The sequence below is a fragment of the Dendropsophus ebraccatus genome, chromosome 2 (genome assembly GCF_027789765.1).
Source record: "Dendropsophus ebraccatus isolate aDenEbr1 chromosome 2, aDenEbr1.pat, whole genome shotgun sequence".
In the NCBI taxonomy this organism is placed as follows: domain Eukaryota; kingdom Metazoa; phylum Chordata; class Amphibia; order Anura; family Hylidae; genus Dendropsophus; species Dendropsophus ebraccatus.
Genome location: NC_091455.1, coordinates 203,871,330 through 203,884,527, shown reverse-complemented (window position 1 = coordinate 203,884,527; position 13,198 = coordinate 203,871,330). Strand labels below are relative to the sequence as shown.

General features: G+C 47.4%; 1 protein-coding gene across 3 annotated transcripts in view; it reads left to right on the top strand.

Annotated features, from left to right (window-relative positions):
- The window catches only part of LOC138784873 (tumor necrosis factor receptor superfamily member 16-like), a 45,777-nt gene that overhangs the window by 27,900 nt on the left and 4,679 nt on the right, over positions 1–13,198 (top strand). Inside the window, exons 1-3 of one of the 3 annotated variants that reach the window (XM_069960567.1) lie at positions 3,327–3,561; positions 10,577–10,709; positions 11,093–11,467. In XM_069960567.1, the coding sequence (XP_069816668.1) occupies positions 3,520–3,561; positions 10,577–10,709; positions 11,093–11,467 (550 nt within the window). In that variant the 5' untranslated portion in view covers positions 3,327–3,519. Of the gene's footprint in view, positions 1–3,326; positions 3,562–8,641; positions 8,729–10,576; positions 10,710–11,092; positions 11,468–13,198 lie in introns of those variants that run through there. The other 2 variants (XM_069960569.1, XM_069960568.1) reach the window with 2 other exon arrangements.

Sequence of the window (13,198 nt, the reverse complement as noted above, 5' to 3'; positions counted from 1 at the left end):
TGCCCAGACCCCCTTACACTACCATAGTGCCCAGACCCCCTTACACTACCATAGTGCCCAGACCCCCATACACTAACATAGTGCCCAGACCCCCATACACTAACATAGTGCCCAGACCCCCATACACTAACATAGTGCCCAGACCCCCATACACTAACATAGTGCCCAGACCCCCATATACCACCATAGTGCCAAGACACCCATATACCACCTATTACTCCGACACTACCATAGCTCCTAGACACATTGGGATAGTGCATACACAATACTCAACTGTAGTGCCCAGACACCCACACTCTGGGATAGTACTCACACAATACACAGCTATAGTGCCCAGACACCCATAGGGTCCTATTACACGAGGGGATTTTAAACGATTAATGACTAACGATAACCGATCGCAAACAAGATTGCTTATCGTTAACCTGAAATTGTTCACCATATTATGGTGCGTTTACACAGAGAGATTTATCTGACAGATTTTTTTAAGCCAAAGCCAGGAATGGAGTTAAAAAGTGGAGAAATCTCTGTCTTTCCTTTATGACCTGTTCTCTGTTTATAGTCTGTTTCTGGCTTTGGCTTTAAAGATCTGTCAGATAAATCTCTCTGTGTAAACACACCCTTACACAGAACGATGGTCGTTAGTTACGATTGTTACTATGATCGTTATTGCGATTGTTACTATGATCGTTATTGCGATTGTTACTATGATCCTTTATTCCTTCTGATCCCAGCAAAACAATGAACAATGTGCAATTACACTGAACAATGAGTGAAAAAATGCGGAATTACAGCGAACGATTAATGATAATTTTAGTTTCAGATTTAAATCAACGACATACGTACGGTTTTTCGATCGTTGACTGCAGTTACATAGAACGATTATCATTTAAATTTGAACAATATAACGATTTTTCACGCGATAATCGTCCCATGTAATAGGGCCCATACACTATCATAGTGCTCACACACCCATATAAGCCAATGTGCCATCCCATACTCCCCATTGAGTACAATATCATAGTGCCTGACACTCATACCAGACAGTGTGACACTGACAGTATCCATATAGCTCATCCAATATGCCATAGTGCCCATATAACTCCGCACAGTATAATACCACACTCTTTATACAGCACATTGTTATGGCACCCATACACCAGATGCAGGGCCATACACAACAATGCTGTAGTGCCAATGTGATAATAAGACCCCAGGGCCCCCATAACGGTGACCAGATCATCACAGCGGCTTACCCTGCCATCCGCACTGATACACTGTAACAAACCATCAGCACAGGAGAGATCTGAGCTGCTGCTGCTTCATCTCACAGAGGATTAAACCACATTATAACCACTGAAACAAACCCTCAGCTGTGCAACGTCTCGGCAAACAGAGATCTTACAGACAATGAGGAATGAATTACAAAGTCTATTAGAAAGCTGTAGAATATTCATTATCTAGGGATTAGAGAGAGGAGAGGGAGGGGGGGGGGTCCGATGTAGCCCCCCTGCAGGTCACAGATCTCCTACACATCCCCACTAACTACAAAGCCAATGTCTATGTGAGCTCTCACTGAGAAGTCCAGGCTGTAGAGCTCACAGAGCATTGTCTAGAGTGGATACAATGTAACAAGCCTATAGGGTAATACACAGACTCCAGTGTAGATGTAAATACTGGAGGAAGTAGTAGATATTGGGAACAACCTTCCAGCAGTTATGGTTGGTAAATCTACAGAAAGTGAATGGGACCCTGTGGGGTTAGACATCGCTCCATCCTATGGTAGAGATAATAGAAGAACTGACTATGGGGCTCGGGGTCTTAGGGTCCTATTAGACAAAGTGATTTGTAACGACTAACGATAAACGATCGCAAACAAGATTGTTTATAGTTAACCTGAAATCGTTCACCATATTACACAGAGCGATAGTCGTAATGCTGCGCTTACACTGAGCGATAATTCGCCCAATCGATCGTTTTAACGATTTTGAAGCAACCATTTGGTTTTTATAACGATCAGCGTATAGACCAATAAATCGTTAGAAAAATTGTTAGAAAATTTGTTCGAAAAATCGTTATTGCGATCATTTTAAAATCGCTTAAGCCCATCTCACACATAGGGTGAATGAGTGAAAGACTGTTTACACAAAGCGATCTGCGAATTTTCAGTGAACGACCAACGACGATTTGAGAACATGTTGAAAGATCAAAATGAACGATTTGTCGCTCGTCGCTTGATCGTTTGCTGTGTTTACACGAGCTGATTATCGAATGCGCTTATCAAATGCGATCGTTATCGTGAAAATTTTAACGATAATCGTTTTGTGTAAACGGAGCATAAGTTAGGATCTGATCCCAGATGGAGTACACAGAACGATTACCATTTAAATTCGAGCGATAACGATTTTTTTGCACCATAATCGTCCCGTGTAATAGGGCGCTTATTCTGCGCTCCGTGTTTTATTCTTTACAGCAAACAGAGATCTTGAAGAACAAAAAGTTTCTGAACTTTTTTTATTGCGCATGGATGACATTAGTGGTCACTATTCACACTGCGCAGTTTGCGGCTTTACACGTTACACAGGTCACTGTTCACACTGTGCGGTTTGTGGCTCCATACGTGTTATACAGGTCACTGTTCACACTGCGCGGTTTGCGGCCCCATACGTGTTATACAGGTCACTGTTCACACTGTGCGGTTTGCGGCTCCATACGTGTTATACAGGTCACTGTTCACACTGCGCGGTTTGCGGCCCCATACGTGTTATGCAGGTCACTGTTCACACTGTGTGGTTTGCGGCTCCATACGTGTTATGCAGGTCACTGTTCACACTGTGCGGTTTGCGGCTCCATATGTGTTATACAGGTCACTGTTCACACTGTGCAGTTTGCGGCTCCATGCATTACTCAGGTCACTGTTCACACTGCGCAGTTTGCGGCTCCATGCATTACTCAGGTCACTGTTCACACTCTGCGGTTCCGGTTTCCTCCCGGCCATCACTGCGGGTGGGGGGGAGGGGGGGGAATCGGTATCTCAGCTCTGACCTTGTTCTCAGAGTCTTGTCTGGAGTTTGTTATTTGCTCAGACAATAGTCTATGGAGGGCCTGAGGCTGCAGCACCCGCAGGGGGTCTTCTCTGGCAGGGTAGGGGTTAATGCCAGGCAGGGCCGGTGGGCTTTCAGGGAGTTATAAGCCATTGTCTCCTGTTCTGCTCACTCCACCCAGCACAGAGCCAGCCCCTCACCATCATCATCCTCCTGTAAAGTTCAGCCTCTTTTAGGCTCCCTCCTCCTCCTCCTCTGCTCCATTCCCTTCTTTCATGTCTTGATGTTAGGAAGGAGTTTAAAGGCTGCAGAGGAGAAGCTTGGTCACAGTGTAGCAGGCGGTGTGTGGCCCCTAGGATTACCCCAGTGCTGGTATTATGCGGAGGGACTGATACATTGCGGAGCTCCTGAGAGTCGCGTGGCCCCTGGATCTGGCCCCCCATCTCTTCCCATCTGTCTGGACTGAAGCGGAGCCATGCGGACCCTGCTGACCCTCTCCCTGCTGCTCCTCTACAAGGTGGGACCCTCTCTCTCTCTCTGTTCTTTGTTAGCCTTCTGGCAGTGAAGGGGTTACTGGCGGATCGATGACATCATAGCGATTACCATGTCTGATGTACGGTGGGAATCCGCCGCTTCCCTGGGACTACAACTCTCAGCTTGAGATTGACTGCTGCGACTTGTAGTTCCACCAGAAGCCTGCGGTGAATCCTAGTCATGTGATCGGGCTCCTACATCCTTTACAGGGGCCAAAAGTTGCCCCCCCCCAATGGTTACCAAACCAATCACATCTCTCCTTTCTGGACACAAGAGCTTACAATCCCATAGACAACCTCGTGTTATGGGTGATTATTGATGATGATGATGGCCGCCATTTGATCGGTCGCTGCTGTGTCCATAGAGGGAACTTTTTCTTAGTTCCCATCACTTTTTGCGGTCCGTAAATTGTTTCCCAGGTGGGACGTTGTCTGCTGGATAATAAAATGTCTGCCACCGGCAAGACGTCAGGAGACAAAGATGCGCTGAGAGAAGGGACTTGTAAGAACCTGCCCGCCGCCTCCATCCCCACCAGCCCGCCATCAGCCGCAGTTGGCAAGGGCCCCGCCGAGTGACGAGAGTTTTGGGAAACTCTTTGGATTACTCAGCGCCGGCGACACCGGGTACCTGGCTATTAACCCTTCTCTCACCCCATCACTCCTGTGTCCGTTCCTTTATGTAAGTGTTGCTTTTGTTGCAGATTTTTGCGCCATTAACTACGGCTGAGGGTTTGTTACATTGTTACTTTTGCGGTTTATTAATCATGGCCGCCGTTGCTGAGACGCGGCTTGAGGGCCATTTGTTGCGTCTTTTACGCCATAGGAAGATATCGCGCTTGATTGTATTGTATATTACGGGCGCTCTTTGTTATTATTTGGTGCAGTCACATTTTCGCCCCTCTGCGTAGTGATTCGCGGCCTTTCACTTCCGTAACTGGATTTTTGGTGATCTTACCTGTTAGTGGTGAAAGGGTTAACAGCACGTGTGGCTGCAGGGCGATGCAATGTGGTATAAACGGATCCTGCGCAGTGATGATCCTCCATTGAAGTGGTCACTCAGCTTTCCCAGACTCCTGAATGTCATGTCTGTCCGTTCCATCACGTAGTGACGCGGATCTGCTGTTCAGGATTCTAGGAAAGTTGTCTGACAGCCGCAATATACAGCGTCACCCAGCTTTCCCGGACCCCTAAACAAGTCTATGGTAGATTTCCCATTCATAGGAAAGCTGGATGACTGCGTTGGCGGGACCGGTATTGGTGGCCATACTAGTTCCCAGAATCAAGGATGGCTGCTCAGAAGTTTGATATAGTGCGGTGGGATCTTTGGGGTGTAGTACCCACTGCACTATATGGCGGCACTCACTAATGTACCGTAGATCCATTCCAGCATTTCTCTCATTAACACTTTCTTAGCTCACTTGGTTTATAGTTGTCACCTCGCCCCCCTTCCCCCCCCAAAAAAAATACACACACAACGGTGGTGTCAGCCTCACCATGGTTGTCACTGTGCGGATTATTTACCCACTATGGGATCCACTGGTCACGCTGCCAGGACCAGATCCAGAATAACTATAGAAAGAACTGTCAATTTTCTTATAAACTTTGTTTCAATTCTAAATTGTGAGCGAGATCTCAGATTGTTGTCAGTGAATAGAAACATCCAGCCCTGAACTTCTGCATCTCAGTTATTACATTGTATCCAGTGTAGACAATGCTCTGTGAGCTCTACATCCTGCACTCCAGTCTGATACATTGGACATAGCTAGTCCTGCTCCCAGCTGTATCCAGTGTAGACAATGCTCTGTGAGCTCTACAGCCTGGACTCCAGACTGATACATTGTACATAGCTAGTCCTGCTCTCAGCTGTATCCAGTGTAGACAATGCTCTGTGAGCTCTACAGCCTGGACCCCAGACTGATACATTGTACATAGCTAGTCCTGCTCTTAGCTGTATCCAGTGTAGACAATGCTCTGTGAGCTCTACAGCCTGGACCCCAGACTGATACATTGTACATAGCTAGTCCTGCTCTTAGCTGTATCCAGTGTAGACAATGCTCTGTGAGCTCTACAGCCTGGACCCCAGACTGATACATTGTACATAGCTAGTCCTGCTCTTAGCTGTATCCAGTGTAGACAATGCTCTGTGAGCTCCAGACTGATACATTGTACATAGCTAGTCCAGCCCGGGCCCCTGACATCAGATATGGGGGTGGGTGGTGTCGGGACGTTCTGAGTATCTTCTGCTCCAGTCACTGTTATCTATGAACGATGTATCACACATTGTCTCAGCCCCTCGCACTGTATCTAGATGTGATACACTCGCAGCTTCTGTTCTAGTGTTAAATTTTCCCAAATAAAAGTTTTTTTCTGTTGCGCAACCGTGATCTCCACAATGTTCACATACCGGGGGAAGGTTGGAGGCTGCAAAACTTATTGTTCCTCTATTTACTGCCTCTCATTATATTGCACTTAATACTGGGGCGTGACAACCACCCCCTCTAACTTCATCCTTAAAGGGCATGTCCATTTATTGTCAGTCTCTGTATTCTGGGATTGCTGCAGTAGTTATGGCGTGCGTTGTGGGGGTTTGTACGTTTTTGTGTTTTTCTGCGTTTCCCCCTCCGGCTGCGGCGTTCACCCTGAGTCAGTGTCAGGACTCGCCGGAAACCGCACGTCCCCTGCTGGATCCTGGGGAGTGAGGCAGCACGGCTGGGGGGGGCGCTGCTCCGTCCTCTAGGAAATTCTCCTGAGTTACCCCAGATTGTGCTCTATAAGTTAGAATAAGACTCAGGGCGATGGGCAGCCACAGCCATCAGCGCCCCCCGAAGGTCTCAGTATACAGGGGGCTTCTCTGTACCCTGGTGCGCATCCGAAATGCGTCGGTGGTGCTGACCTGTTAGGATTTTCAGAACCTGGAGTCACTTTTTTTTTTACATATCTTATGGCGACTTTTCTGGTGATCCTACAGGGGGCGTAACTCATGTGACAGGGGTGGATAATGACATCAGAGAATGGATTCCATTCAGCAGTCGTATCATATTACCAGCGGCTGTAGGGTTAACAGATGTGGCGCGGAGCGCTGTACCTGCTCGGTTACAGGGTGCGGCCGGGAATAATTCTTATTGTCTTTTATCTGGTCCTGATCGGCGCTGGTTACTGTGGTGACACTAATGGGTCTGGCCTATGGGGAGACTGTGATGACGTCACACGAACCAGCGCCGCCGCCATATATCACAGAACCACGCTAATTCATGTCCCTTGTCCAGTCTTGGGGGAATCACCTGGCGTGACCCGACTGATCTAATAGATCAGTGTCCATTAACATCTGGCTCCCAAACTGTTGTAAAACTATGACAGCCAAAGGCTTTCAGGGCATGATGGGAGTTGAAGTTTTACAATATATTTAAAATCCCTTTTTACGCTGTAAATTTTCAGCGTCAGCGCCATTGTGTAACAATGGCGGTCGTATCTGACTCATGAAGTTGTCAGAAATCATCCTCTGGCTGTGAGGAGGTCTGTAGAGATGTGCGGACCCCCCATGTCTTGGTATGTACTGGACCAGGGGGCACGTTTGGGTTCTTGCTGTGGTGCCGCCTCTGCCTACTCCTATGGGACATAGCGAGGGTCTGGGAATCCTCTTCCAAGGGGCTAACAGACTGGCACAGCTGTGCGGAGGAATGGCGGCCCCCCGCCTCACTGGGCACAGGTGTGGAGATGCCCCCTAATCCCTCCTGATTTGTGGAGCCAGAAGATGAGCGCGGGGGTGGTCACGTCTGTCACGGATCACGTCCCTGTCTTGTCTTAGGGTGCGTTTACACCTACAGGATCTGCAGCAGATCTGCAGCAGATCCGCAGCAGATTTGATGGTGCAGATTTGATGCTGTGTTCAGTTAATTAAATGAAATCTGCTGCGGATCCGGTAAGTGTGAACGTACCCTTAAGACATGTTGTCTGCCATGACATCATAGGGAAACTTGTAGGAACTCTGATATCCTGATGTGAATGGAACCGATAGAGAAAAAAAAAAAAAAAATCATAAACAAAAAGTTGTTTCTGTACAATATAACGTCATACGCGTCCTTCCTGTTGCACGGTTTCTGTGCCTGCCCCTTTAAGAACAGGATGGCGGCTTGTTAGGTGATATATTGCGTCCTGATATACACTGGGATCTGGCCGTTGGCACTACCCCCCCCCCCTCCTCCTGTCCCCGTGTGCCTGCAGGGCGTCCTCTGATGTCTCCAGATGCTCAGCGCCAAAGTGCGGCCTCGCCGGGGAGACAGACAGCTGCGTCCTCACCAAATATGGAGCTGGTTCTGTGTAATCCGATCATTGTATGAGGAGAATGGGAAGAGGGGGAAACGCGGCGGCAGCGGCGTAATGAGAACAAGATCCCGGCCGGAGGATTCGCTGTGTGTCCGTTAACCCTTCATCACATCGCAGCCTGATGTCACGCAGATGCCCTGACATGTTGCTCTGTATAAGCCACGTAAACGTAGTGACACAGCAATGGCGGCCCATTTGTCACAATTGGTGACCTGTTGGCCTCGTGGGTTACAACGCAACGCACGTGACCTCTGTTGCGTCTATATTGACAGTGATATGACGTCATGTGACCCGTGGTGGTTATTGCAGTGGGAGACTTGGGTGGGTTGCGGTGTGGTAATGCGCGTTCGGCGGCAATATTAATCTATGGACACAGGAAATCTCATCTGTGTAAGGCAGGCCTTCGGCTGTCCAGGCATGATGGGAATTGTAGTTTTGCAACAGCTGGAGGGCCGAAGGTTCCCCATCCCTGGTGTAAGGGGTAGCAGTGCGCAAAAGATTCAGCGTGGGCCACAAGGGGGCGCAGTGTCGTCCCTTTATTTCTGTGTTCACCACTTGTTGCAAAACTACAGCTCCCATCATGCCCAAAACATGATACTTTCATCCCCGTTGCCCATGGCAACCAATCACAGCTCAGCTTTCGCTTCTCATATGCTCTGGTAAAGTGAAAGCTGAGCTGTGATTGGTTGTTGTGGAAGCCAATTGGTTGCTAGGGGCAACAAGGAGAATCTTACAATAAGGCAACGTGATAATTTTCCCCTTTAAGTCCCTGTCTGCGCCATTGTCGGCTGCGGTAGAACAAGGCGGCGCTGTGAGGCCTCTTTGTGGGTTTGTTCAATTAAACAAACTGTACGTAACCCAGAAACTGGCACCGGGCCACCCCGGCCACACTACCTGCCAGGGGGCACGACGGAGCCGACACACAGGGCCCAGTGTGACAACCTCCCCTCCACTACACAGGAAGCGGCTGATGAACAAGGGCTCTGTCCCCAGAAGCTGACAGTCTAATGGCAGTAATGTGTGCCGGGAATACTGGGCCGCATTGTGTGTACATAGCACCGCCAGGGTATCCTGACAGGCTTAGATACAACAGTATCACATATGGAAGACTGAGATACAACAGCTTAACAGACAGTATCACACTTAACAGCTCAGCATGGTGTATCACCTATGAGAAGCTTAGATATAAAAGCTTATCACACCTAATAGGTTTGGTTAATACATGATACCAGCTCAGCAGACAGTATTACACTATAGGATTAGATACAGCAGCTCGGCTGCCTTTAGATACATCTGCTTCCTGTCCCTAGCAAGTATTATGTGATCAGATTCAGTAACATTACCAGACTGGGGCACCCTGCAGGCAGTATCACACATGATAGACTTAGATACAGTATCACACAGAAACTTGGATACATCTGCTCAGTAGACAGTATTACACATGATAGACTTAGTGCCCTATTCCACCGGACGATAATCGTTCAAATAATCGTTAACGATTACCGATTTCAAACGACAGCTATTGCGAAAGACCTGAAAAAGTTCACTCATTTCCATGGAACGATAATCGTTACTTATGATCGTATTTGCAATAGTTTTTTCTTCGCTATTTCTTCGCTATTGCGTTCGTATCTACTGCGAACGACCGAACGACGTCTTATTCAATGCGAACGATTTCCGAACGTTATGCGAACGAGCAACGATAAAAATAGGTCCAGGTCTTATAAAGCGATCAACGATTTCTCGTTCGGTCGTTAATCGTTAACTGCATTTCAACCGAACGATTATCGTTAAGATTCGAACGATTTAACGATAATGCGAACAATAATCGTCCGGTGGAATAGGGCCCTTAGATACGTTATCACACAGAAGCTTGGATACATCTGCTCAGTAGACAGTATTACACATGATAGGCTTAGATACAACAACTAGTACACACCGTAGGATTAGATACAGCAGCTTCCTGTCCCTGGAGAGCATTGTGTGGTGAGATTCAGTAACATTCTTGGAAGGGGGGTGTGGTGCAGACAGTATCTCACCTGAGGCTTAGATACGTCATTTAATGACCTGGCTTTGAAGTGTAGATTGGCAGGATATGGCCTTTGTTGTCTCTTTCATCTTGTTGATTCGGAGCCTTGTTGTGACCCCCCCCCCCTCCCCAGCTGCAGGGGGTCTGGGGTCTAGTTGTGGAGGAAACATGAAAGCCCCTGGCTGTGTATATAGGGGGAATGTGTTATATCCCCAGGAAGGTTTCTATAGAGGGAGGGGGTGATACCATGGAGCCTGTATACATATTCATGGCCACACGAGGGGGAAGGGGGCCTTCCTGTATACTCTAATCCTGACCACCATAGAGCACAAATCACAGGTGTGATCACAGAGCCCCCACAGGCCATGAGCGGGACTGCAGGCTACTTCCAGATCTTCTCTGGGGTCCACAAAGAACATTAAAACAATAGTATCATTTTATAGGGGGTCTCCCTGTCAGCATGGTAATAGCCTTTCGCCTATAGCAGATGTAGCAGAGCTGAGTGCAGCTTGTTTATAAAACAGCAAACAATAGAGGGCAAGTAAATAATAGATGAGTCTGAGTCCATTGTGTCCTCGGGGTAGGGCGGGGGATTGTAGATTGTACGCTCTTCTGGACCTCTAACCTGATGTCTGTATTGTTTACAGGTGGCTGCGGAGGACACGTGCCGGAGCGGCCTGTACACTAAGGCTGGGGCCTGTTGCTCCCTGTGCCCCCCGGGTTATGGGGTCTCGGTCGCCTGCAGTGACTCGGATACGGTGTGCGAGCCATGCAAAGAAAGTAAGTGACTAAGTCTGTGAGAATCCTCTAGTCATCTGGGAAAGCTGGGTATTCACTGGCCGCCACTACAGCACCCATGGGGCAGTCACTCAACTTTCCACAATGTCTTGCAACAACTCCCAGAATCCATAGAGATGGAAAAATCTCTCATGATGGCCCACCCAGAAGTTGTCACCCAGCTTTCCCTGGATCCTGACGGTCACATCTGTTCGGGGCTGTATAAGTAAGAAGCTGAGTGGCAGCCCGTATGGTAGAGCCTGTCTGTGGTAACCATCATAGTTCACAGTTGGGTCATCACCTAGCTTTCCCAGGATCCTGAATGGCATGTTCTTCTGGGGATGTTGATGCTGTAATATTAACCTTGCTGCTGTGCTCTTCCACAGACTCCACCTTCTCCGATGTGTCCAGTGCCACTGCCAGGTGCAAGCCCTGCTCCCGCTGCCAGGGTGCCATGCAGTCAGTAGAGACCACCTGCACCGCCAAACAAGACGCCAGCTGCCTGTGTTCTGACGGCTATTACCTCCACGCCAAAGATGACAGCGATCATGTCTGCCTGGCCTGTCAGGTGTGCTCCAGGGGCCACGGTGCCAAGACGCCCTGCAGCCTGACTGAGAACACAGAGTGCCAGCCATGCCCGACAGGCTTCTACTCTGAGGTGAAGAGCAGCAAGTCTCCCTGCCTGCCCTGCCGGACCCAGTGCCTAGACACAGAAGTCCAGATCGGAGACTGTACAGCGCACCACGACATCTTGTGCATGAGTGAGTGACCGCCACACACTGTGTTACATACACCTCAGTCACTGCTAACTCTATACACCCACAGGCTGAAAACTGCTCCTAACCAAACAGTTCTCACAGCTGAGGGTTTGTTACAGTGTCAACCAATCCGGACAATCCTCTATGGTCTATATAGCCTGGACTGTAACAATGTACCAGCGCCAATAAGAGGTATCAAATACCTGGATACAACTGTAACAAACCCTCAGCTGTGAGGAGTCTCAAGTCAGGATAGGTTGTCAGCCTCCTATAATGTATACAACAAAGGATATATTTCACTGACAACAATGGCAAGGTATTGTATTATAGTGGTTATATTCTTGTATATAGGAGCAGTATTATAGTAGTTATATTCTTGTATATAGGAGGCAGTATTATAGTGGTTATATTCTTGTATATAGGAGCAGTATTATAGTAGTTATATTCTTGTATATAGGAGGCAGTATTATAGTAGTTATATTCTTGTATATAGGAGCAGTATTATAGTAGTTATATTCTTGTATATAGGAGCAGTATTATAGTAGTTATACACGAACTGGAGAGAGTAGAACGGCTGCACATCCCATCTATGGCTGATACTAATGCCGCTAGGCCTATATTAAAAATCAACACCAGAGTGTCTGTATATGAATTGATCAAGCCATATTGCCCCGTGTACCACCGCGCAGGTCCTCTGGTCCACACGGGTCCCTACGCTAACTCCACACCGTGTCGGTCAGTGACCGTAATTATATTCTTGTATATAGGGCCAGTATTATAGTAGTTATATTCTTGTATATAGGAGCAGTATTATAGTAGTTATATTCCTGTATATAGGGGCAGTATTATAGTAGTTATATTCTTGTATATAGGGGCAGTATTATAGTAGTTATATAAGCACAAGCCATTGAGATAGACAGTAGAAACCAGCGGCACTCACCGGGTTAATGCAGTAATCGTGGTTTATTTACAAGATGTCCTCATGCAGGCAACCTCAGGGCAGGGAGAGACAGGTCCAAGGGTGCTGTGCACTGTGGCTACAGCCGTTTCGTGGGCTAACTTTCCCGCTTCATCTCGTATAGTAGTTATATTCTTGTATATAGGAGCAGTATTATAGTAGTTATATTCTTGTATATAGGAGCAGTATTATAGTAGTTATATTCTTGTATATATTGGCAGTATTATAGTAGTTATAGTCTTGTATATAGGAGCAGTATTATAGTAGTTATATTCTTGTATATAGGAGCAGTATTATAGTAGTTATATTCTTGTATATAGGAGCAGTATTATAGTAGTTATATTCTTGTATATAGGAGCAGTATTATAGTAGTTATATTCTTGTATATAGGGGGCAGTATTATAATATACACAGTATTTCTACTACAATGATCTGTAATCTTTATGAGCTCCAGAGATAAGATAAGTCTTCCTGGGATTGGTCTCTTCTTTATCTTCCTCTCATCTCATGTTTGTGCTGACACTGACCTCTTTGCTATCAGCTCCTTGTTACCTTCTTGGTTGTATTTGTTGAGGATGTGAATATTTTGTGTGACCCCCATTCTCTGACCCTCTTCACACAGACACTTCAAAGACAAGAGGAGGGGGTGCAGCATCTGGTGTGCAGGCAGTGTGGTGTTGACAGCAGAGCAGGGTGGGGGGCACAGCTGGAGAGATGACGCTTTGCAGTCAGTAAGGAGCAGCACTAAGATCTGCCCTGCCAGTGGTAGAATAGTG